Source organism: Tinamus guttatus, unplaced genomic scaffold (genome assembly GCF_059628265.1).
Source record: "Tinamus guttatus ecotype Peru unplaced genomic scaffold, ASM5962826v1 Tinamus_guttatus_pri_ptg000307l, whole genome shotgun sequence".
NCBI lineage: Eukaryota > Metazoa > Chordata > Aves > Tinamiformes > Tinamidae > Tinamus > Tinamus guttatus.
In genome coordinates, this window is record NW_028288841.1 from 4512501 (window position 1) to 4537575 (window position 25075).

Below are 25075 nucleotides of genomic sequence, written 5' to 3' on the forward strand. Positions count from 1 at the left end.
ATCAAATTATTCAAACTCGGTCAGAAAATCCTTTACCTAGATTGTATTACTTGGCTACCCCCGTTTCCTCTATGGGGGGTACGTTGGGGACAGGGAGGGGGCAGTAGCCCAATAAAGGAATTATCCTTAAGAAATCTACAAAGAATGTAGAAACAAAATTTCATAATCCTTGAGGACCAAACATTTGGCAAGTAATTAAAAAAAAAAAAGATTACACTGAAAAATACTTTCTTTAATATTATACATCAGGCACAACACTTTGTTTGTTTGTTTCTGTGTGTGTGTGTGTGTGTGTGTTCGCTTGCTTGTCTTCTCCCTTGCTGTTGCCCTGAGGTCCGGTCTGCCCGCGAGGCCCGCGGCCGCGCTCAGATGCTGAGGTCAGTGCTGCACTCCTTGTGCGGCCGCCGGCGCGGCGGCTCGGCCGGGTGCCGCCGCGCGGCCTCGTGCCGCCAGCCCTGCTCGTCCTTGTCGCGGCGGGCGGCCCGCGGCGCCTCGTCGTGCCGCGGGCGCCTCTCGGGCGACCTCTCCCTGCGGCGCTCGGACGACTTGGCGCGCCGGTCGAGCGAGCCGTCCCGGCCGCGGCGCGAGGGCGACCGGCGGGCGTCCGCCGGCCTCTCCAGCGACCTCCTGCGCCTGGCGGGCGAGCCGTCCCGGCGGCGAGGCGGCGAGCGCTCCCGCCGCCGCTCCCGCCGCTCCAGCGTGGCGTCGGCGCTCCGCGTCCCTTCCCGCCGCTTCTCGGCCGCGCGCCGCCTCGGCGCCTCGGGCCGGCCCTGGCCGCCCGGCGGAGCGCCGGCGCCTCTGCAAGTCCCGTTCCAAGTGTGGTGCTCGTTGGGATGTCTGCTGGCCTCCCTGCTGCCTCTCAGGTCTCTAGCGTAAGCCCGCCCGTCCCCGTGTGGTGATGGTTTGTGAAGGTCTGGTGGATAACTGGACTCCGATGATGGGTGCTGCCGTCGGTCGCACGGTGCCAGCCTCATTTCCGATACATTTTGTGCACCTGCGGCGGCGGCGCCGCTCCTGTCACTGCTGGGGTCTGCAAGACAACAAGAGCGAGAGCGTTGGGTATGGCGGGGCCGCCGCGCCACCCTGCGCCCCTCCACGCGGCGTTAGTGACAGAAAGGGACAGCGGTCAAAGCGGCCAGGGCTTGGCCCGAGCTGGGGTTAATCCCGCGGGCAGCGGGTTAGTGCTGGAGCTGCCACGGAGCCACCATGGAGCCGTCACGGCCCTTGCGTGCCTCTCGCCACGGGGCGCCTCATGTGAAGCTCAAGGCTGGGAACAAAATCAGGCTTTACTTTTTAAAATTATTAAAAAAAATATTTTCCAATAAAAAAGGGCCTCTAGGAAAAGGTTCCTTTAAACCTTTTTTGAAAGAATTGCCTTCCGCAGGTAGGAAGCCCTTATTTTAAATAAGCCCCAAAGTGCGGGGAGTTTAATCAGTCGTGATGCTTTGACCAGGGAAAACAACATTTTCTAGTGTGATAAACAGGCTGCAATCATCTAATTTCCCTTCTGTTAAGGACAGCACTCAATCTACCATGCTAAAAAAGAAAAAAAAAATCCTCCAACGGATTTTTTTTTTTTTTTACGCTTTTGCCACAATGACTCGACAAACGATGACAGGAGTTATGACTTTGTTGTATCAAAAGCAATGGAAAGATATCGGAACAGGTAGGATGGCTTGGCTCTAAAACCTCATCTCCAGCTCCTCGCTGCCGGGTGGCCATTTCGGGCGAGACCGAGCTGAGCTACCGCAAAGCAGGGACAGAAAAAAATATATATACATAAAAAAGAAAAAACACAAAAAAAACCAAAATATCCCCCAAAAAACCCCAAAACCCCTGAGGCCACCCCGTGCCACCACTAAGCTACAACTACCCGCTTCATTTGTGGCGGATGTTTATGAATGATTCATTAGAGACACGGCAAACACTGGAGTAACTGCATGGACTGAACGGGAGATGTGGGGCGGTGGCTTTATTGGGCTATTGGGCTTTTCTATTAATTGTCTTTTTTGGTGTGTTTTCTCTCCTAAAGCCTCTCCTGCAGGGCAGCTCTGCAGCTGCTCGCTCCGTGCCCGGCCACTTAGATACTGACAGCCAAAAAGCCAAAAAACCCCACACTTTTTGGGGCAGAATTTCTCCCTTCTCCCCGATGTCAAATGCTCCACGTGCTCCTGCCATGTCCTATGGCTGCTCCTGGTTATTCCTGCAGCTCCCAGTGAAACCCTGTGCCACGACTCCCCAGCGCACTCGTTTTCACTTGTCTGCCAACGGGTCAGAGGCCCCCGCGGCTCTGGGCTCGGGGCAACCTGGCTCCCGCGCGAGGTGGCCGCGAGGCTCCCCCGTGGCCGACAATGTACTTACACTTCAAAGGAGGCAGGGTGCTCGGAATGAATTGCTGGACAGATAGAAAAGATAGCGAAGCGGAAAGCAATGTGAGGGAATTAGGCCACAGCACAAAAACACCTAGTATTGATTTTAGCTACAAACCGTAGTTTGATTATGGCCCATAAGGTAGAAGCAAGACTCCCCGAGCTTGTCATTTCTCATACATGCAGCGATATTAGGAGGTATCATCGCTGAGGAAGGAAGAGCCCAGCACCAAGAAAGGTAGGAAAGAGAAAGAGAAAAGTAGAAAATTTAGATTTCCCTATAATAAAGGTGAAAGAAAGAAAAATCTTCATATTTAATCTTAGAATAAAGAAAGTTTATTTTTTTCCAGTCAGATTGTCTAGGCGTCACCCAAATATCAGGCTGCAAAGACAGCGGTTGTTATTATAGTGACATAATGAGACATCTAGGAGGTGATTCGATAACCCAGACAACGAGAGCACCCATTCTAAGAGACAGCTGGAACAGTGACACAGAATGTCATAGAAAAAACATTAACAATCAAACAACGACAGAAAATAAAGTCCACCAGAGACCACAACATTAAAAATAAGTACAAAACTCATTACAAAAATATACAGCCTCATAGAGAAGCGCGTTCCAATCAAGTCAGAAAAATATTGGAACTAACATTATTCAGGTAACCATTTGCGACTGCAGTGAACAGAACAGAGGAGAGGAAGTCCCAAATATTACAAGGAGATTCTTCACAGTAGTGCAGCCCCTGTATATTAAATCCTTGCTTGGAAAGCCAATTTACCATGATTTATGCTTAGCCAAAAGAAAATTAGTGTTGGATTTTCATCCTCAGTGCAACAGACATATGCTTTGAGATGTGAAGCACTTAATTTACAGGATATTTCTGAAGTCTAGCATATGATACAGTACTGTACATCCAAAGGTGTATAGGAAAAGACAAAAGTAGAAAGAACATTACATAAATTCAGTGCCATCAATGAACCTTCCAGTGTGCTATTTATATTACAGAAGTGTAAACCCACGGCTTCCCTTCCATACTATTAAATACTTCAATTGTTTGTTTGTATACTCTGAATTCATCATTTTAAGTTAAATAATGAGCAGAATGAGCAGAAATTCTCTAACATGGTACAGTAAATTAAAAGAAAATCTAGCTCCTAAATTGTGCAGAATGATCTTGTTGCTTTGTTTTTAGAAAATGGAGTGATAAACACAGAACTACTGACACAGCAATAACCCAAAATTAGAGGAGAAATGTATAAAGGACATCCCTTCAATCATCAGTTTCTATAGAAACCTCAAAGACCTTTGGTTGGGAGTAGCCCTCCATCGAGGGCACAATATTTGACAATTATCTCAAATAAATAAGACATAATTATAATATTAAATAGAATGCTAAGTTAGGCCACCCAGCAATCCAACCTCTGAGGGAAGAAAAGGAATTCTAATGCAATTCTTAGTAAGAAACAAAGACTGTTTCCCCTAAGACAGACACGAGAGCACCTTTTCAGAACCTCCTCACCTTTTCAGACCTTACAAATTAACAAGTTGAAACCAGCAGACAGTTTAAGGGGAAAGAAAAGGGCTTGGGAGGCCAAATCAATATATTTTTTGCAGTAAAGCTTTTTTTTCGTTTCTTTCTTAAATAACTTTATAAATATTTACATAAATATTAAGGGAAGGCAAAAATCCCATAAGCCATCTTGGCATTCATGTCTATGGATACAGACAGGAACTAAGAAAAAAGCCTAACAGAAAAATCATTGCTTTAGAGTTATAATTCACGATCCCAGTTTTTGCATTGATTAGAAGTTGAGATCTATTTGCAATCACAATTCAGCCGCTGAGAAATAGTTTGGCACAGTTCAATGACATTCCTTGTTTGGCTGGACAAGACAATAATTTTTTTTGTTTTGTTTTCCTCTCTGATCACCAAAAATACTGCTAGGATGATCTTGCCTTACACTGCGCCCCAAGTCCATGGAAGCAAGCAAAGGATGAAATGTGTAGAAAATTCAGCACAAGCGAGGCAATTAACCATATGTTGCAAAGGTTGGTAAGACACTGGTGAGAAAGGAAAATAAAAAAGAATCCCCGCTTCAGATCTTGAGACAAACCATTCATGGAGTGATGCCAGGGAAGAAAGGAATGTTTTCATAGTTTGACCCACCATATTCTGGGACCGAGCCATCTCCACGTTTCAGAAACAGGCGGACCCTGCGGCCACCGTTTTTAATCAGTTCTATGGCCCGGGCGTGCTTCATGTTCTTGGTAGTCTCCCCGTTGATTTCTAAGATTTCATCACCAATCTGTCAACGTAAGGAAAGAGAAGAGGCTAAAATTAGACCTGAGGCTCCAAGAGGGTCACCACGAACATTTGAGGTGGAGGAGAACGGCTGCAGCAGTAATGGAAGAACAACATGCCCAAGGGGAGGCTACGCATTCCCGACTGTCCAGGGACAGCTCTGCCCCAGCCACGACTTTGGCCACAGAGATCAGGAGACAGCAACCAGATAGGGAATGCCTTCCTGTACCACCATCTTTCTGCATCGTTCTGAAAACCCACCTTGCTTTATTGCATTACTTAATGTCTACTTTGAACTGGTGCTACATTTATTTATTTAATTTTAGTTTGGTTATTCATAAAGTCCTTAGTAAAAAGGGGTTGTTCACTCTACATATAACTGGGATATACAAGTCATTTTTTTCAGGCCCTTTTCTCACTTGGATGTAGATACCTGGTATGGATCAGTAAACTTGCTGTTGTAAATACAATCATTTATCAGGGTAGGAAAATGGCTTGGAAGAGCATGTCAAAGCATTGGGTTTTGCAGAGTAGCCCTGATTTATTTCTGTCAGCAAAAATTCGGCACCTGTAAATCTACCCTTAGCAAAAGAATCTTGAAAATGCCCTTCACACAGTATCTGGAGAGGAAAAGACACACGCTATAAATTATGCATCCTGTATTGGAGGAGGAGTACATAAAACTTAGCAGCTTACTTTGGGGGGCATTTAGTAACATTAGGCTTTGTTAAAATGTTTATAATCATCCATTAATGCAAAATTATGTGACAGACAAAGTTAACAGTTATTAATGACTAAAAACTACACTAAAATTGTAAATACCATCAGCCAGTATAGACGAATTGTCCCTCACTGCTCTTCTGCACCACAGCTGGAAGGTCAGAGCACCCTCCCTGGCAGTGAGGGTACCTTGAATCTTTACCCACGGCTCCAGCTCCTCAGCTGGCAAAGGCTGTGGCCATTACATTGGCATTGTCACATGTGTCTGTCGCACATAAAATGCCAGCTTACATACTAAAATTTGGAAAACTGGGTCTGGAGCAAGGCTGGGGTGCAGCCTTCCAGCACATACACGCCCTAAAGGGCTCTACAGATTCTGACAGAAATAAACAGAAACTCCTGCTCCTTTCAGTGATCACTTCATTCTCCTCTTAGCTGGCACAGCAGCAGGAGCTCCCATAGGACAGAGGCAGGGAAGTTGGCTTGCTGCCAGCAAGTGTCTTTCATAGAATCTGCTTCGTGCATACCCTCATCTTCCCACATCTCTCAGCCGGACCATCCTCAGCCAGCCGCAACACGTACAGATCCATATTATACTCCCGGCCACCTCGCAGGCTAAAGCCAAACCCTTTGGCTCCTCTTTCCAGCTCAACAGTATAAAAATCTTGATCCTGCTGGGGGGAAGACAACACAGGCACAGTTCAACAGAAAGTTAAATGCTATCCTATCTCTCATTTTGAAATTATTCAACCAGTGAACATAATTATACTTTTGTACTTGTAATTGCAAAACAAAAATCAGTCGAGTTGTTGCACGCAGACTAGAATTCCCTGGTTCCATGGATTTGTCCTGTAGTTTGGAGCACCTGCGATGGGCTGCAAAGGCCTGACTGAGTTAATGGGCCTGGCCACATCCCACATGATTTTAGACACCTTGGTCATGGGACCTTGCCTGTAACCCGTGGAGAAAGCAAGGTGGTGCTGGAAGGTGGTTAGCTCGTGCCAGGCTTCCCTTAAATATTTGTGGGTAACTTGGATGAAGCTATATCATGGTGCTGGCGCATCCTTTGTGTTACCCCCCAATATCTGACATTACAAGAAGCTCAGAGGCACTGATGTTCTGGCCACGCTGGCCACAGGCCACGCTGTTGGCGTGGAGATGTTCTGAAGACCCTAATGAACGGGGTCAGCTCTGGGCTGGCCAGCAGCAAGGGAGCTAACAGTGAGATAACCTCCCTAACAAGATGCTGCCTGCAAAAGCTGGGGCACTCCCATTCCTGCTCCTTGTTAAGTTTTGCTCTTTTCTGTCCCTTGAATGTCTCATCTGCACACTGCAGTACTTTCCGGAGAGACCCCTTGAAACACGCACTTCAATAAACAAACACATAAATTATTACTGTCATAAAATCATTAGCAGCCCTTTTTTTCTTTTTTTTTTCTTTTTTTTTTATCTTAATGAGACCGTGTTTGAAACATTTGCAGGCTGCAACAACAGCAGCACATATTAAGAAACTAATCAACAAATCCCTCTTTCTCCACGAAACAGACTGATGGAGACCAGCCTCCCAGCAGGAATTTTCTTGGGAAACATTTGAACACAGCCCTTAAGCACATTGAAAGCAATCGTCTGTGGTATACAAAGCAATTAGAAAGTGCTCCTTACCTGCGCTGCTTGGGGTGGTTTGAAATCGAACTGGGATTCCTGCTTTGGTTTCGCATTGTTCCTGCTGAAAGGGATGAGAGAAAAAGAGAGGAAGAGGAAGAAAGGAAAAATACAGCTCATGGGATGTGAAGAAGATGGAGAAGTAACCAAAAGGAGAGCATGTCAACACGCTCTCCTCAAGGAAAATAATCTGACCTGGTCTCCTGTGGTATTTGCTGAGGGGTATGTGTGGTTGTAATCGTAGCAATTTTTTCTGCATTGGTCAATAAAGTAGCATTGGAGGATTCTGTAAAATAAATTTTTTATTATGAGGGAAAACTGTGACTTGTTTACTGAAGAAAAAAAAAAACATGTTTTGCAAAGGCATTTCCCTGGAAAGTATCATTATGTTTGTTTAATAGCTTGAGAGGCTCAAATTTCCTAAATCCAGCAATTAAAAGAATAAACTCTAAGCTAGGCCAGAGCTATTCTGTATATATAATGGTAGAGCACCTTGACTGCACAGAAACACTGGCTTTTTGAGTTGCGCATTGGAACTTATTGTGATATATTCCTCATGGCCCAGCTTTTCCTAGTAACTGTCATTAACTAAGGAGGAATCACCACTCCTGTGTAGCTCCCGCAATTCCCCAAAACACTGTTATCCTTGCACAGAAGTTTGCACTCAGAGGAAAAGCCACTGGCATATCCTTAACCATTCAAAATGCTGCACACTGCATTTCTCCCATGTGGATAGTGATGGGAAATATTCAGGAAGCCACGATCACTAGAACCACCCCATTCATTTAGCTCTGTTGAAGTCACCACAACGTTAGGTGCTCCTTGGGGAACCGTTATGCACATCGTAGCTCCCCAGTCTGAGCCTGTACCAACCCTACCTGGAAGGGGTCTACAAATAATTACAAAACACTGACTCTGCTCCACTTCTGAGGAACAAAATCTAACCTAAGTACACAACTCGTTGGTTAAAAGAAAAAGAGGACAACAATAAACCCCATGCACCTAACTTCTTGACTGAATTTATCTAGTCCCAGCCAACATCACCAGCACCAGATATCAAAAACTGTGTGGAAGCTCCTGCTTCTCCTGCATAAAATTGCAAGGTTTGCTCTTGCTTGTCTCATGTGCTCCTGCCACCTGGCAATTCATTTTATTAACTATGGAGAAAGCTCCCACTATTAAGCAGAGCCCAGCTGTTATATAAATTTGCAGAAATCTTTTTTTTTTTTTTTTTTTGGTCAGACAATGAAAGGTTCTGGTCACAGCTTTATTTCACCTCAGTAACTTATTTTATTCTATGAATTTATATTATCTGTGGAGAAAGCTTGATAAGATGAAAGCTTTTCCTTTGTGCAGCCAGTGGGTATCAAGGGAAACTCACGAAAAGGGAAAAATATGGACCATTTAAACAGGAGCATTCAACAACAGCACAGCTCCTTCGCCTGCATTTGTGTGCCCAAGCTACCACGCTCCAAACCTCAGCGTATGGTGCTGCAATGTCTTCAGACCAGACACATATAAAAGCTTTCAAAGAACGTGCTGCCTGCAGACATCCCGGCGCGTGGTTGAGCCCTTGGATTTTAAGGCATAACTCTGGGAATTCTGTAAAGATTCGCTCATGCTGGAATGTGTCTCCAACATAAGGCGGCCCCAAAACATCATTAGGTGTGCACTATTCATCCAGCACAAGAGCCTCTGAAATCTTCCACAAATATTTGGAGATGGGATGACGACGGGCTTCAAAGAGACTGCAACATTCCTAACCTTAGTAGGTCACACTGGGAATCCCAAGTAGAGCAGCAATACATCTTTGGTACAGATGTATCTCCACGACATTGCTGTGCCTATCTTTAGCCCATCCTCTCCCAAGAGCCAGGAGTTCTGCATATTTTTTGCTTACATTTTATACACAAGTTTAAGGTACAAGCCAGCCAAGATGCAGAACGAGAAAAGAACACAAGTACAGGAAAAACGCTTTGAGAATCACAGTGGCTGTGGGTCTATATCCTGAATATTTCATTTATTTGTTGCCCTGCTCTGCCCTAGAATACTTCAGACACCAGTTAAGTGCCTGATCTAATCTGACAATCTTTAGGCTCTCTGTATCATTACACGAGCTGGTAGCATGTGGAGTCATTGTAATTGCAAATACTCCTCTGCAGGGGCCTGGCAGAATGAGTTGCTATAAGACTATTACCTAGCAAAAGTCAGAATTTTTAATAACTTTAAAAGAGATTAACAGTGTAAGCTTATTGTTAGTCTCAGAACGAACCCTAGTTTCATCATCATTTGAGAAGTTTAGTGTACAGTATATTCTTATTTTTCTTCAAGTACTCTCTTCAGGGTTCTTAGATTTATCAAAAAAAAAATCTGAGACGCTAATTTCTTAAATCTCATGGTTTTAAAGCAGATTTCTCAGCAACACATGCAATTCCTTAAATTACAACTTTCCACCTGCCTACCCCTTCACTAGGAATGCCCAACATCAGTTGCAGCTACAGATATGTCTTCCAACCTAAGCAGCTAATTTGAGCTAATTAAGCATTCATATCAGGAGGCTACATCTCTCAAACATTCTTAAGCAATCCAGAAATTATTTCTTTTATTTTTATTCAAAGGTTCGCCCCCTCCATTTTAATCAGACGCCAAATATATACATATATATATACATATAAAAATATAAATAATTCTCACAGTTTGTCTTTCAAAATTGGTGCACAGAGGCCAGATCAGACATTTGCCTGATTCGCAGCCAATTCACTATTCATAAATACTCGATTTGCTGGAAGCAGCATTGGATCAGGTACCATTTGACCTGGAAGCTGTTAGACAGCAGGAAAATAAAACCCTCATGCAAAATAGATCATCATAAACAAAAATAACTTATAATCGGATCATTCCTAGCCTTGGACTATTTTTATCCTGTAACTAAACATAGCATAATCATGCTCTGTGGGTTCAGATTGCAGTAGTCAAAGCAAGTAAGAGATTAAGGAACTACAGAGCGTTTCTCACTGGGAATCGCATCACAACTTCTACATCCTGCTTTGGAGATATCAGGTTCAATTCATAAATTCCCTCTAGTTCTTGGGCAGGGTTAAGTGTAGTAGCACTGATTCATATATATGGAGTGACAGCAAAACTGGGCGTCAGAATGAAATTGTCTCCTTCCAAGGGCCTTCATTGTGGGGGAACATCTTTTTTAACGTCTTTCAAACTAGATCATTCTTTTTTTACTACGTTTAATCAAAATTTCCTGGACCGCAAATAATGCCCTGTACAAGTCTAAAAAAATTCACACTGCATCTGAGCCATCCAATCTTTTACTCCTGGATTCAGCCTGAAAAGGAGACAGCAATACAAGAGTTTCAAACTCCAAACAAGCTCCCACTACTGACCTGTCTACAGCAGACAAGGACAAAGAACAACAAAATATTTACAACTTTGAGCAACAGTGTTTTTAATTCTGCTACAGAAATATATATATTTTTTTCATATCCTGTGCTCTGTTCCTATTTGGCAACATAGCTAGGGATGATTTTGAGCAATCTGATAGATAATGCAGATCTTTACTTTTATTACCCAATTCTATGATCTGCAACTAGTCTCAACTGTCAGCATGATTTAGAGGATGGGAACATTCCTTCTGCTCAAAAATAACACAATCCTGTCTGGAGTAACTCTTAAAACTATCAGCTGCAAGTGAGCAAGCAGTTTCAGAGCTATTGCATTTGACAAAGCCATTTCAAATTTCCAAATGTGCCAAGATCACTCCCAAAGGAACACAACCAGAATAAGAACAAATCTCCCTTTCCATAAGCTTAAAACACCACAGTAACTTCATGTCTTTCTATCATCTCTTTTACTCTGTTGCTTATGTACACATGGCTTTAGGGATCCGACCTATTACTAAGTGTGCAACAATTACCAAATATTCTAATGCTGCATAATTAACCTAAGAATCCAATCCAAAAGTACCAAGATGGAGAATTTACAGAAGTCATTTTATGGAGACATTTGTAGGAACATGGATAGAAAGGAACCTTTATTATTATTATTAACAGTCAATGATCATCCCTCTGTTTAAGATGGGAATGCCCTACATAAAAATCAAATACAACTCTGGAAGGTTTATAACCCCATCCACTGCTAATTCCCAAAGAGGGCTGGGAAAGGAGTCCTCCAAGACCACAGCTCCGACCAAAGCAAAAAGAGGAGGAAGAAAGCAACAGTGCGCCCAAGTTAGGAGAGCAGGAAACATATACTTTACCATCTCCTGGAATGATGCGCAGGGTAACGGTGTTTCCTGCCTCTTTAATTAGGTTGACGATGTCTGAATGCGATTTGTTGGTGATGGAGCATCCATTCACGGCCAAGATCCGGTCTCCTACTTTCAGCTTGCCACAGCGGTCGGCGGGACTCCCTTCAATTATCCGACCTATTTTGTGAGGCATGGCCACACATGCATTTCCCGCTTTTGTATTGGTTTGGGGATTGTTTTTGTTTTGGTTTGGTTTTTAAATGTTTACATACGTGGGAATAGGGTGAAGGGGAAAAGGAGAAAAAGGGTTGAAAAGGGAAAGAGAAGGTTAAGGGTTAATTAATTAATGCATCAAGCAAAAGTTATTATAGGATAGCTTTGCTGCCAGTGTTCAAAACATTGGCAATCAACTAGTACGAGTGCACAATACTTGACTTCTTTTACAAAAAAAAGTATTTTGTTAATCCATCAACTCCTCCCACATATTTGATTTCTGTTAATAAACACTGACATTTTTATAGCGTACAACTGCACTCGCAGCCCCATAATAACCTCAATCCTGATTTTATTTTTGAACCAAAAAAAAAAAAAAAAGGGAATCTGCTGGTAAAAAACATAACCCTCCTCCCCCAAGATCACATATCAGCATCTCCAGTCTTCCTCTAAGTCAACTGCTGTTGGAGCTTCTGCCAATGTTTTGTTCTTTCTCAGTTTAGAAAGATACAGTCACTCTAGGCCCAGGAGGGAGCACGACTCCCTTTCTAGCATGGAGACCCATCTATCAGCGATGCACAGGGAAGCAGTAATGAAATAGGTGTTTTTTTTTTTTTTTTTTTTCCATTGGGAATAAAGGAACTATCGGGTAGGGTACAGGGCCACAAGAGATGGGCCAAGACTGACAAAGCCAAGCAGCTTGGTGCAGTCCTCCACCTCGCGGCCCCGTTAGCCCGTCCCCTTTTTCAATCTTAGATGGCACAGGGATGGGAGCAGGAAAGGAGCAAGGACCACTTGATTGAAATACCTCTAAAACCACACGCAAAACAGTTGAGATGCCTAACAGACACAGTGAGAACACTTAAGGGTGAATGCGAGTCAAAACTCCCCCTCTGTCCCACGTGCTTGCTTGGTCCCAAAATCAGAGGGTTTTCATCAATACGCAGAATTGGGATGGAGGACACGCAGAACTGAAATCAGATAAATCTACTGGGTTTTCATAGGGCTTTCCTAGATGGGCAAGGGCCCTTTAGTGCACAGCACATGATGAGAAACATGAGATTTGCAGAGTGACCATCTCACACCTCACATGCACAACACATTCACCCTTAAGGTGCACTTTTTCTGTGTGCTGTAATCTTTCATTTGACTAGTAGTTTTAGAGATATACATTGCTGCATGCATAACAATACCAAAAAGACTATAAAGAAGTAAAGGCTAAGGAAAGGAATATGAGGTGAAAGAGCAAAGTTAGAAAGACACAATGAAAACCAGCAGAATGTGTTAATATTAATCACAGATGGTGAGGGCTTTTTTTCCCCCTTTTACTCTGATGTTAGGAAGTTTCTCTTTCTGATAACACAATGACCTATCCAGTTCAGAACTGTTTTGAGTGCATCTGAAATAAGTTTCTATTCTGTCCAATTTATTGGACACAGATGACTAAGTCCATACCAAGGTGACCAAGGTGGGTTTTAGAAGCAGCCTGGCCCATCTCTACATACTACCTATGAAAGAAAAGAAACTTCAAAGCAAGTGCAAAGCAAGCACCACAGAGCAGAGAGGAGGCATCTCATGCAGAGATTTATGAAAAAGTTGAACACATTCGAAGAAAAATTAAAGTAAAAACAGTTGCAGTTCAACTGATCTCAATAAGGAACCTCTGCACAAATATCTTCCAGTTAGGTAGTATCTTGGGCAAACACAACTCTACAAACTCACGTCAAAGCTTCTTTGTGGAAACAATTAAAGCATGTTCCTCATCAGGTAAAAATTATTTGTAGACACATTAATAAATGCTTTCAGAAAATTTAGATTGAGTTCAGTTTAATCAATATTGCAGTAGGCTGTTGTGTGCCGGCACCAAAATACCTGCTCTGGAAAAACACTTTCAAGGAACGAGGACAGTGCAAGGTGGCCTAGCTGCAGAGGACAGTGTGAGGCACTGAAGCTACACTACACATTTCCTCCCTTAAAATCTGCTATAACTGCCCAGAACAGTGGTAGAGATGGCTCTTCTCTCATGAACAACCACCTTTTAGTTGTTAGTGCTTTTACTAATGTAAGGGCACTGGAAATGGTCAACAGCAGGAAATTTCAGAGGAAAGTCTAGACCAAAGCAGGAAAGGCCACTTTTTTTTTTTTTTTGCCACATGCATGCTCCAGGAACATGCAAGATGTACAGGGAGACCGCAATGTATTTTGTCTGCAAAACACCACTCTGCTCTGAAAGGTACCATGATAACGGCCAGGGCGCTTGCTCTGCCTTCCTTCTCCCCCTTTCCACATGCCACAGACCAAGAGGAAGGGGGTACCTTCTTCTTTCCCTACAATGTAAAAGTGGATGCTGCCCCTAGCCCTTGCAGTGGAGACAGGTAGAGAAGAAAATGGCAGCTGTTTCCCCCCCTGCAGTGACATTTATGCTTTAGTGCAGGCTGTGCTGGGCACAACGGCAAAACCAGCTTATTTGTGCTTCTCAATACATGGTTCATTTGCTCTGTAGACAGAATTTCATTGCTTTTTCATCTGCAAATGGATGTCTGCCTAGCAGAAGGGGCTGTCTACAGTAAGAAGCCGTGACTACTTTTGTTAAGGCAGGACACAAAATGTGTTGGCGCAGGAACTTCTTGATTTCCCCTGCTCTAAAGAAAAGTGTCTAGGAAGGGAGACACAAGGTGGTGAGGGTCAGAGAGCGGACCTGTTCTTTTAACAGTATTCTCCACTGCACGTCTCACCAGCAAGCACCATTAATTAAAACTTTCCAGCTAGCAGCATGCTTACCCCATAATGAGGATCAGGAGAATAACCTTAACTGCCAAAGAGAAGTTAATCAGTTTAAGCATTACTGCTTTTAACCCAACTGGCTCCATTCCAGGACCCGGAGACGTAAAGCACTGCACTTGCTCCCTTCCTGCACAGCTTTGAGGGAATCCCTTGCTGCTCTTAGAGCAGATCCAAGCTCGCCAGGCGGCCGCGGGCGCTGCGGGAGCTCAGGCAGTGCTGGGAATCGCTGGCGGTGGCAGTTTGCTCCTCAGGTTCAAGGTTCTAGTTTGGTTCTTCTTGACTCTGCACTGAGCTAAACCCAGGATGCAAACACCTACCAACTCCCAACCTCCACCTGAGCTCAGAACTGCAGAAATCGGGGCCCGCTCACAAAGTGTAATTAAACAGCGCCTCGCCTGCTGCCTCACACCGCGTCTCTGTCGCGGCCACGGCCGAATGGAGACTCACCAAACGTCGTCCCCGCCTCCGGCCGGCTCACGGAGGACACGATGACGAAGCCGAAGCCCTCGTTTTCGCCGCGGCGGATCTCCACATCGTAGGGTTGCACCACGGTGCTGACGACGCCGCTGCCGCCACCGCCGCCGCTGCCGATGCCGCTGGTGCTGCCGCTGCCCGAGCTGACGGTGTTGAGCGAGTTCTGGCTGCCCTGCGGGGTCCGCTTCTCCTCCGTCAGCGAGGCTGGCTGGTTGCTGCTGTGGTGGGAAGAGGCTGGGGATGGGACTTCGTTCTCTGCCTTGGGAACTAGGGGAGGAAAAAAAAGCACGTTTGCGCTGAGCAGCCTGTGGCATTTCCTGTTGGAAAAACACCGTGTGCCTGGGAAAATTAATGATTTCTAGCTTTCATCTACAGATCACGATCAGAGCGAGAAAGGGCTCTTGGACACCACCACTGACAGCTCTGTCAGGTGAATGTCACAGACCACACATGCTGATGCTCCCAGGCACACAGAGTGTACAAACAACACCACTTGCTGCTGCAACCACCACAGCAGTACAGCTGGACCGGTGCAGCACCATGTGCCTGCATCTGTGGCATTTTAAACCTTGACTGCATTAGCTCATCGTGGCTCTTTTAACACATGTACAACCACGTGCATGTGCAAGCAGACACAGTAACACCAGCTATCCACCTGTGTATTGCTCAACACCATCAGTTAAACGGCACTGGTTGCCTTTGATTAAATTATCTGTTCTGAAGAGTAGTAGTAACTACCCATAAGATAGCAAAGACACTTGGAAAACAAGCTTTTCTGGTCAGAAGAACCAGAAACTATCACCTGTATAGTCTAGCAGAGTTTTGGGGAAGACTTCAAACATATCACAACTGTTGAACAGCAACTGAGGTTGGATGTGGTATCAGTATAAATCTAATCAACTACCATAAGGCTTGAAGGAATCTCAAAAAAATCATCTAGTCCGCACTCTGCTTGAGTCAGGGCCATCTATACTTACTGTCAGTCCTGACAGATGTTTGTCTAATCTGCTGTTAAATATCTCCCCAGGCAATCTATTGGTTGCAATATCTAACTCAAATCTTCTCTGCTGCAACATAAGGCTATTATTTCTACATCTATCTAGCAGACATATGGAGAACATATTATTCCCTCCTTCTTTGCAGCAACCTCTTAGAGTCTTGGGGAGTTTAACACCTCCTCCCCCTTGTCTGCTTTAGGCTAAACAATCCCAATTTGTTCAGTATTTCCTTGCAGACCATGTTTTTCTAGAGCTCTCCTTATTCTCACAGGTCCTCTGGACTCCCTCCAACTGGGTCCTCTCCAACTTTCACAACGTACTGGACCATATTGCAGCTGAGCCATCATCCTGATGGGAAATCAGGAGGGCCGTTCCCTGCCTGCATCCCAGCAGGGTTCTTCTTTTCAGAGGGTAGCTCAGGTAAAGCTTATGGCCCGCAATAATCTCTGCTTCTTGTTACCCAGCCAGTCCCCACAGTCCCTTTGTGCAGCTAAAAGCAGCACAGTGCACTTGTCCCTATCGAACGGCTGCCTCTGTTAATCAGGTCATTTTGCCAGTTCGCCTGATGAATCAAGACTGGGTTGAAGGTCTTAAAAGGAACCAGAAAATCAGAGCCAAGCACAAAATTGAAACTTGCAAGCCCATGGTCCAAGGGAACAGAATGTCAAAATACTCTTGAAAAAGAACTACCTGTCTGGACTTACATACTTTAAATATGTATTAAACCCACAATACTCTACATATTAGGAACTCAAGAGCATAAATATTCCCCTATATGAACCTCAGGACCGTGACTACCTATTAAGGTGAATAATCTTTTCCTACTCGCATGTAGATGAGAGGAAGAACAAGAGGCCAAAATTCAAGAGCAGGCTTGTCTAAAAAGCTATGGTGGGCTTCAAAAGCTTATGAATACAAAATGAGTAATTTATCCCAGAATAACTGCCCATATTTGAAATGATTTTGAAATAGCTCATCTGGAGTTACAAGCCCTTCAATTTCAAGGCTTTACACCAACATCTCATGCATCTAAATCTTTTTATGATAATTTCCAGCTTAGAGCTTTTAAAACCAGAAAAAAAAATCATGTACAAAAATATCACCAAAAATTCAGCTGCTCTTCCTTTCCTACCAAGTTCCATCTCTATTTTTGTGCTCTCACATGGGCAGCTCTCTGACAGCAATGACAAAACCACCAGGACGCTCCTGTAATTCTCCTCTGCTAATAGAGCAAAGACATAACCCTGCATTTAATTCCTAATGGAAATAAGAAAAGAAATAAGTGAGTATTTGCGTTACATTGTCTGGAGGGAACCCAGCCCTAGAGCTATTTCTGAGGTACCGTTCTAGTTGTAACTTCCACTGTGGGCCTAATTTTCAACAAAAACGTTATTTTGATGCCTTTAAGCTTGAGGTACATCACTATTCATTTTTCAATGGATGCTTAAACTCGAATAACTACTTCACATCCATTCCTTTTGGAAAGGGCTAAACCAAAGTCTCTGGCTCAAGTTCCCTAAACTGATCAACAACATCAAAATCTACTCTCCTATACATCACATAACTTTAGAAAGCTCAAATTCGTGTCATTTGCTCTATTAGGACATTTTTGTGTCACCAGTTGGGATGGCACCACCATGCAGTGACACTATTCTCTGCACCTTAATCTTTCTGGCAACTATTCTCTCTGGTTCATTTAGGCTGCTCACACTTCTTTTGCAGTCTGTGCAAAGAGAGAAACCTGTGCATTACAACCACCCACGAGGTCCCTGCACCATCAGAACCAACGACACTTGCTTTCCTCCAGTTTCATATCCTACAGTTAGTTGACTTTACTATTGTACAGTATTGTACAAACCCAGTGAAGCTTCTTTTCTGCTTTGGACACTATTAAACACCCATCCATACTCTCTCTCCTTCCCTTTCCCCTTGCCTCCCCTTCTGTGGACTCTTCAGCATCTCTTCCCTCACCTCAGGCTATGAGGCAGCAGAGTTATTTTAGGAAGAAAATGCAAGACATGGGCAAGCAGGTAAGTGCAAAGTCTGTTCTTGAACAGGTCCAAAAGAGAATCTACATGTTGCAAACAAATGGTTCCCAACTTTACCAGAAACCTTCACAAAGACTGGAGAAGACAAAAGAGATAAAAGAGAATCTTGCCTGGAAACAAAATATTTCAAACATTTTTGTCCAAGAAGGAAAAAAGCCAAAAATTGTCAAAAGAGAGAGAATAACCTTATTTCCCCTGAGTTTTTTCAGTATGACAAGGAGGAACCATTGCGCTTTAAACCATTTGCTGAACGGATGGGGACTGGCAAGGAAATCTTCGCCTGCCACGCGACACTGCAGCCTACCTGTGTAAACGACTTTGCGCCTGACGGTCAGGTTGACGTGACCCTGCTTGGCTGCCTGTTGCATAAGCTGGACGACAAGCTGGTGCGATTTTCCAACAACGGGTGTCCCATCCACGCAGATGAGCTCATCGCCCGACCTCAGACGGCCGTCCGCGTCCGCAGCGCCCAGCGGCACGATGTGACCGATGTAAATCTGGTGAGTTTGGACAGAGATAGGAAAAAAAAAAAAAAACAGCAAGAAAAAATACAAATGAGAAAATGCTTATCTGACAGCTGGAAACAAGGGGGCTGATATTCAGACCCAACTTATTAGTGACCAGGAATTGCTAACTAATGTCTGCTGTTTAGTTGATTTGCTCCTCTGGAAGCAGCTCCATGTGCATTACAGACCAGGACACTGCCCATATCATGAAAATCGCCATAAAAACACTGTTGTTTAGACATGCTGCTTCTTTCAGCAATCCACTCGCTCAAATGACAGCCAGCCTTGGGAAATGTGTTCCAGCAGAAGGAGTGGAAGATATTTAAAAGCAGCTGAGTGTTGTCAGGGATGCTAAGATTGAGTTAGACTTTCAGCTGCCTCTAGGATTTCCAGACTGAACATCATCCCAAAGTCTGCTTTGGTTTATCTTCAGGGAGTCAGTGAAGTTACTCCAGCATGAAAAGAAAGGAATCTGTGCCCTCTCTTTCCAAAAAAGGGTAAAAGTATTTTGGCAGGGAAATGGGTGGAAGTTTATGCTGCTACTATCTAGTGTTGACCTGCACAGTGCGTAGAAGGCTACGTGCTTTCAGCCTAACACCTTTCATAGGCATCAGACTTCTGGTTAAGAAGTTAAGTGAATTCAAGGAAGGAAACTGAACAACAACAAAAACACCTCTCAAACTACTCTGAAGTCAAACAGTGGAAACTGCAAACAGGCTCAGGACATCCGTGCCTGGAAAATTTCTGATTTACGTTTTCATTTGGGCGATCACAAAAACAGGCAGCAGCAAGTGATGTCAAACCCATTTTAAGTATGGGGCTTTGGTCATTTGTTTGTTTGATGGGGAGAAGGGAAGGAGTTGCAGGACGTAAATTCCTAGCCCAGTGACTATTTTAACATAGATGCCCCCGCGCAGAACAGCCCATCTGCACGTGTCACTGCGCTGATTCCGGAAGACATCACAGGATAAAACAAGCCTGCTCTCAGATGCACTCACAGGTTCGCCAGGCTCATTTCCACCAAGAATCCTAAATCCAAAGCCAGTTTCCTTTCTCCAAAGAAAGATATCCTGCTCTTGATAATCTGGAACTGAAGAGAAAGAAAGAAAAGTTAACATTTCGGAAAAGCACAGACCGATGTTCCCTCTGCCACCATCTCTGCTGAGGCCCTCTTGGCATTGTGCAGGAACCTGGCCTACTCCTGGCCACAAAAACAAAGAAATCCACTAAAATCCACTTACTTCTGCTGTGAGGGTTTGACTGCAGACAACAGTGGTGAGGCCTGACTGATGTGGGGAGGGACTTCCACACAATTTTACTCTTTAAATGAAGTTTTGTGCTTTTTTTAATTAAAAGCATTCATAGATTTAAGCAGTAAAGGGCTATTAGATTACTACCAACAATTACTCGATGTTTTCTATTTTCTACTTCCATTTGTTTGTTACTGTAACATTTCCATCAGTTCTAGCATCACTATCCAACGCAAAAGCCTCTTCCAAATCATCAATAAACGAATATGTACAATGGAGAATCACCCTGCCAGAAACAATGCAGCTGCTTCCTCTTTCATGGGAGACAAAAGAGCCACTTGTTACAACTTCTACTATTTAATTAACTTTCATGAGCATAGTTTACTCTCTGTCTATTGACATTGCTTTAAATAACTGTGGGCCAGATCCTCAACTGGTGTAAATCACGGCTTACTGAATACAATGCAGCTCTCCCAATTTCCATCTGTTCATGTATGGGGTTTTGTAAAACCACTGAACAAACAAGAACAGCTGGAAAGGAAAAAAAAAAAAAAAAAAAAAAAAAAAAAAAAAAAGACGACCTTACCTACTCATTAGTATGGAACACCAGCAAGATTTTTACAATGAATATTACATACAGTGAAGTACTAACCTTGAAGTGGAGTTCAACAGAAATGTTTTATATTAACTTATTCATGCTTGCTTTCATCTCTCTTTTAAAAATGCAAAATTAATTGCTAACATTAAATCATATCAGAAGACAACTTCAGGCTCATTTAATATTTATTGGTTAGTAACTGCAACATTGACTAATTTTGTAATAATCTCCTCCCCAAATTTATAATTAATGAGAGAAAAAGCTATTCCTTTACAAGTCAGCTGCCTATATCTTTAAGTGAAGAAACCAAACTATATATTTTGGAAGTATAATATAAATAAGTGCATACTCAGATACAGGAGCCAACTCTCCCAGTCAGACAGGAGTTAGTTTTCAATATCTAGGGCAGACAAACTGCTGTGCAGATATAGCTGTTTTCTTCCATTGACATGAGTGAGTGTCAGAGGGGGCTCTGATTGCTTTTTACTCTACCAGTGCCTGTTGTGCAAAGGTCCAGGCTTCTGGGGCTCAGTCAGGGCTTCCCAGCTTTAGACATTTGCCCACCTCCGATGCAATCTCTTCAGTGACTCAGCATTAGGCTTAAAATATAATATGAATTCAAGACCAGGGAAAAGCCGAAATTAAAAGGACAGGTGAGCGCTGAGGCACAGAATGTCTGGTTTGACATTTTCATTCAGACCGGTTTATAGCCAATGATTTTATATATCATCTTTTCACACGCCATCTTCCCATTTTAATTGCTTGCAGTTATAAACGAAGCTTGAGATCTGTATGCATTACCTTACCAGACTATAGGCTAATTTCCCTCCAAATGCAATTACAGACTAATCAGGTGATAAACAGGCTGGAAGCCTGCACTGCTCATCAGGCAGGAGGAGCTGCCTGAAGGCAATTTGCCACAGCAAGGACCTCAGGCACAACAACAGAACAGAGACAGTGAATCAATCAGTGTGGGTCACTGTGTCTCTCCAGCACTTCACAGGCTTTTTTGGAAAAGGCAGGCCCAAAGCAATTAAGAGCGTGTGTTGGATCTGTCAGAGGCAAAACGGCTTTGTCAGAGAGCTCCGGCATGGGGCCGTTGTCTCTGCATGGCTCAACACCTTCCCGTTTGTCAACTCTCCAGCCTCATGTTCCAGCCTTATGTTCTTCATCTGGGCAACCAACTAGCCAACTCATGGCCAGCAGAGATGACAGCAAGCCTACATGTAACTGGAGGGGTTGAACCAAAGCAACAGAAAGACCGGTCTATCCACAAAAAAGCAAGTTCATCCATGTAATGCTCATTCCAGTGGAAGGATTACAGCAGGTGAAACACAGCTAAAACAAACACACAGACAGCACATACACGAACACGACATGAGTACAAACCCAACAAAACTCCTTTTACCGCTTTTTGCTCCAGCTCAACCATGTAGTGATTCAGTAGCACTGTCTAGATTGGATGAGGAACCAAACCTCAACCATCTCAGAGATTCAATAAAGTCAAGGCTGGACTTCTTGGTTGGTCCCTGCTATTCGACGGGATTTAAGAGAAGCCACTTTCCTTAGTTATGACAACTAGAAAGTGGGTCCTCTCAAGACAAATGGAAAATATCATGGTGGTGCTGAAACTCTGTGATGAAAACCACTGAAAAATGGCCTCCACAAGCCAGTCACTACAACTTTGCCCCTTTGAAAAAATGTTTACTTTTTTTTTTAAACAAACAAACAAAAAACCCCCCAAAACCCAGATGGTTTGGGTAGCATCGCAAAAGTGGTAAGAAGAGTTCTGCAAAGTCCACAAGGAGGAACGGGCCCGGAGGCGAGTGACGCGGTCCTGCGGTGAGCAGATTTACGAGTGAAATGGGAACACGATCCCCTCCCAGCGTCTACGACATCCAGCACAGCGCGAAGGGAGGACTTTGCACCTTGGCAGCCAACCTTGGCACGTGGCCCTGCCAGCCTGCCCGGGACATGAGGCCCTCCCGCCACGCAGCGGCAATGACACCACAACGAGACACCACAACACACAGATACGTTCTCGGCTCAGTCTTACATTCTCCAAAATTCGTGGAATTGATTTCTCTCTCTCTTTCCCCCTTGCTCAGTCCAGCTGCAGGCGAAGGTGACATAGCTGCAATATTAATTTTACAGTTTTGCAAAGCTTAAGGTATCTTGCTTTCTTGTTAGTTCAGTAATTTAATTTTCACAGTATGGATCATGTTACGCTTGCATGCATCTAACTACTAAGGTTATAACTACTATGGGTTAGGACATACTAACTTTTACATCTACTTACACATTTGTATACATGTGGATACATAATATGCACACACATGTGAATTTACACATTTAAGCACATGCATGGAAGTATATGAGAACAACGTTTATTGCTCCTTGAAGGAGGAATCTCTTTGAGAACACCTTAAAAAGAGATTTCTAGAAAACAACTTTCACCATCACAGCACAGTAAGTTTTCTAAGCAGAAATCTCTTTCTCTAAAGCTAAAAGAAACAGATGAACAATGAAGAGTGCTTAATTAGAGGTCACTTTAATTAAACTTACTATACAAGCCTCAACCATTATCTTATGTGTTACATAAGCTACATTAAGAGGTTTTTTTTCCTACTCAGGTTGATATCAGTTTCAACAAAAGATGGATACAGAAATAATCTGTAGAATGAATCTGCTATAGTCACTAGCTCATTTGAGGCAGCAGCACTTTCAGTGACTCAGAACTTGGCAAGTACAAAAGTCTTAAGGCTCGGATTCAGCAAAGTACATAAGGACATGCTTGAAATTAAGAGTGAGTAGTCCCACTGAAGGCACTGAAGAGTTTCACTGTCAGAAACTCCCATGCTTTAGTCACAAATCTCATGAGATTCCATAGTCCCAAGAGAGACCCAGTTGCTAGAAAATCCAACTGCAGCAAAATCTACTTTTTCTTTCTTTTCCCTTTAATGTGCCCTCTAGATGCATGGGGAATGTTTGAAATATATCAGCACATCCTTAATAGGGAGACAAAGTGCAGCACAAGGGGTGACACCAAGGTACAGGGAACGCTCAACACCTTGGCTGAGTTGGGCTCCAAGCTGATGATGGCCAAATGGCAACCAAGGGCACTTGCCAGCACCCCTGCAAGCCCATCTGCAGCCTTGCCCGCTCCTGCAACACGCTGCAAGCGTTAAGATCCTTTCAAACACAACATCTGCCAAGGGTTTGGACACATCTGAGTGCCCGAGTGTATGATTATAACTGGTTGTGTCATACTAATATAATAAAAGAAAATGACCCTACGAAGGGCTTTTAACTAACTAGCATCTTTAAAGTCAGCCTGATCAGAAGGCAGCTGGCAATTTCCTGAGAGGACTTTTCTGTTTTAGGGAGAAAGTATCTAACGACTGGCGTCGTTGTGCAAATATTTTTAATTCTTTGTAATTGATGGTAAGTAAATGCTAAACACTAGGTCAGCTTTGTTTGTATTATTTTAATTAGATTTGGGGAGAGAAAATCCTACGAAATAAATTATGTGTCTGAAAATAAAATGCAAATATTAAAGATGACTTAGAATATTTTAAAAGCTTTAAAAATTATCTATAGTGTTCTGCTTTACTTTTAATTAAATGCTTAAGCCCTTCAAAGGGATTCATTAACACATCTGCAATTCAGATTAATTCATTTTGTCACTGCTGTTTTGACAGATGGCCATATGTAGGATACGGAATTTTGCAAAGCAATCAGGCCACATGAGAAAAATTTGACAACAGATTGCGTTAATCTTTAAGGAAGTTTAATAATACATTGAAAAATAAAGAGCATATTATAAAATATATTTTCAATAAAGCAGTACAAGATGTTGGAATTGTGGTTCTGGGGTAAACTATTCAATTACTGTTTCTTTCACTGAGCGCTCTCCACGTATGTAATTCCAGGATCTTGGAACCAGTCCATATTTTAAACCTTAAGGGTTCGTCATTCTCTCTGATTCATGCGCACAACTCCCATTAGCAGTAATGAGTTACCCATAAAGAGGAGCTCAGGCAGCTAAGACTTAGCACCAGCCAACAGTACATTTGTTATCACCACCCCATGATTCGTTTTCAGATTCACTCAACACAAAGCTCTCTATTCTTTAAACTCTTAATCTGGCAAAGTATTGCGACCCTGGGCCAGATTGCAGCAGAGCATCTAAGCTCAGCCTTAGCCTTAAAGCATCCTCGTCCCTTTGGGTTTACAGCTTGAAATTAAGCTTTGCTGGCCCAGAGCCAAAGCACTCAGCACCTTGCAGGCCTGATCCCCTCACCGGCAGGGAGCTTTAGCCTGTATATATTGAATAAAGTTGCTGTTCTCATCTGCTGCTACTCAACCACCGTCCAGACAGAAATTATGGAGCCTTTTCTCAGCTTTGCATTATTAATTCTAGCTTTATATATTTAAATATTTACGTATATTTTTAGCAGGCAATGTCTGCTGCTCTCCTCCTCAGATTCTGGGTACTTCCTTAGTCTCAGATGCTTTGGGTACATCAAAAAATACAGCGAGAACAGTTTCACAAGACTATAGGCTATTTGGCACTTTTGAATCAAATTCTGCTCTTCCAGTGGCTTCAGTGAGACAGATCACATATGTCAAATACAGCCTTTGTTATTAAATAATGATTCATGTATTCAAAGAACAGGAAAAGCACAACACGTTTTACCAGTTTTGAAAATTAAGATGTTGCCTGTGTGCCTTCAGTGTCTACATTATTACCATTAATAACAGTGGGATGCACTTCTAGTCAGAAAGGCAGCAGGTGGCCATTACAGATTCAGTACATTTTAGATTTCTAGAGAATATGCTATTCATATATTGAATTAAATCTCTTTAAATTATTATTTTTAGATTTT

At 43.3% G+C, this 25075-nt stretch overlaps 1 protein-coding gene across 18 annotated transcripts in view; it reads right to left on the reverse strand.

The window, feature by feature from the left end:
• Nucleotides 1-359: 359 nt before the first annotated feature.
• The window catches only part of MAGI1 (membrane associated guanylate kinase, WW and PDZ domain containing 1), a 271549-nt gene continuing 246833 nt past the window's right edge, over nt 360-25075 (reverse strand). For 5 of the 18 annotated variants that reach the window (XM_088528299.1, XM_088528293.1, XM_088528288.1 and 2 more), the window contains 10 exons: nt 22243-22320; nt 19337-19428; nt 18137-18329; nt 14760-15053; nt 11325-11528; nt 7250-7340; nt 7055-7118; nt 5920-6066; nt 4538-4676; nt 2355-2576 (listed from right to left, as the gene is read on the reverse strand). In XM_088528299.1, coding sequence (XP_088384425.1) covers nt 2476-2576; nt 4538-4676; nt 5920-6066; nt 7055-7118; nt 7250-7340; nt 11325-11528; nt 14760-15053; nt 18137-18329; nt 19337-19428; nt 22243-22320 — 1403 coding nt within the window. In that variant the 3' untranslated portion in view covers nt 2355-2475. Of the gene's footprint in view, nt 1031-2352; nt 2577-2682; nt 4677-5919; nt 6067-7054; nt 7119-7249; nt 7341-11324; nt 11529-14759; nt 15054-18136; nt 18330-19336; nt 19429-22242; nt 22321-25075 lie in introns of those variants that run through there. The other 13 variants (XM_088528304.1, XM_088528303.1, XM_088528295.1 and 10 more) reach the window with 10 other exon arrangements.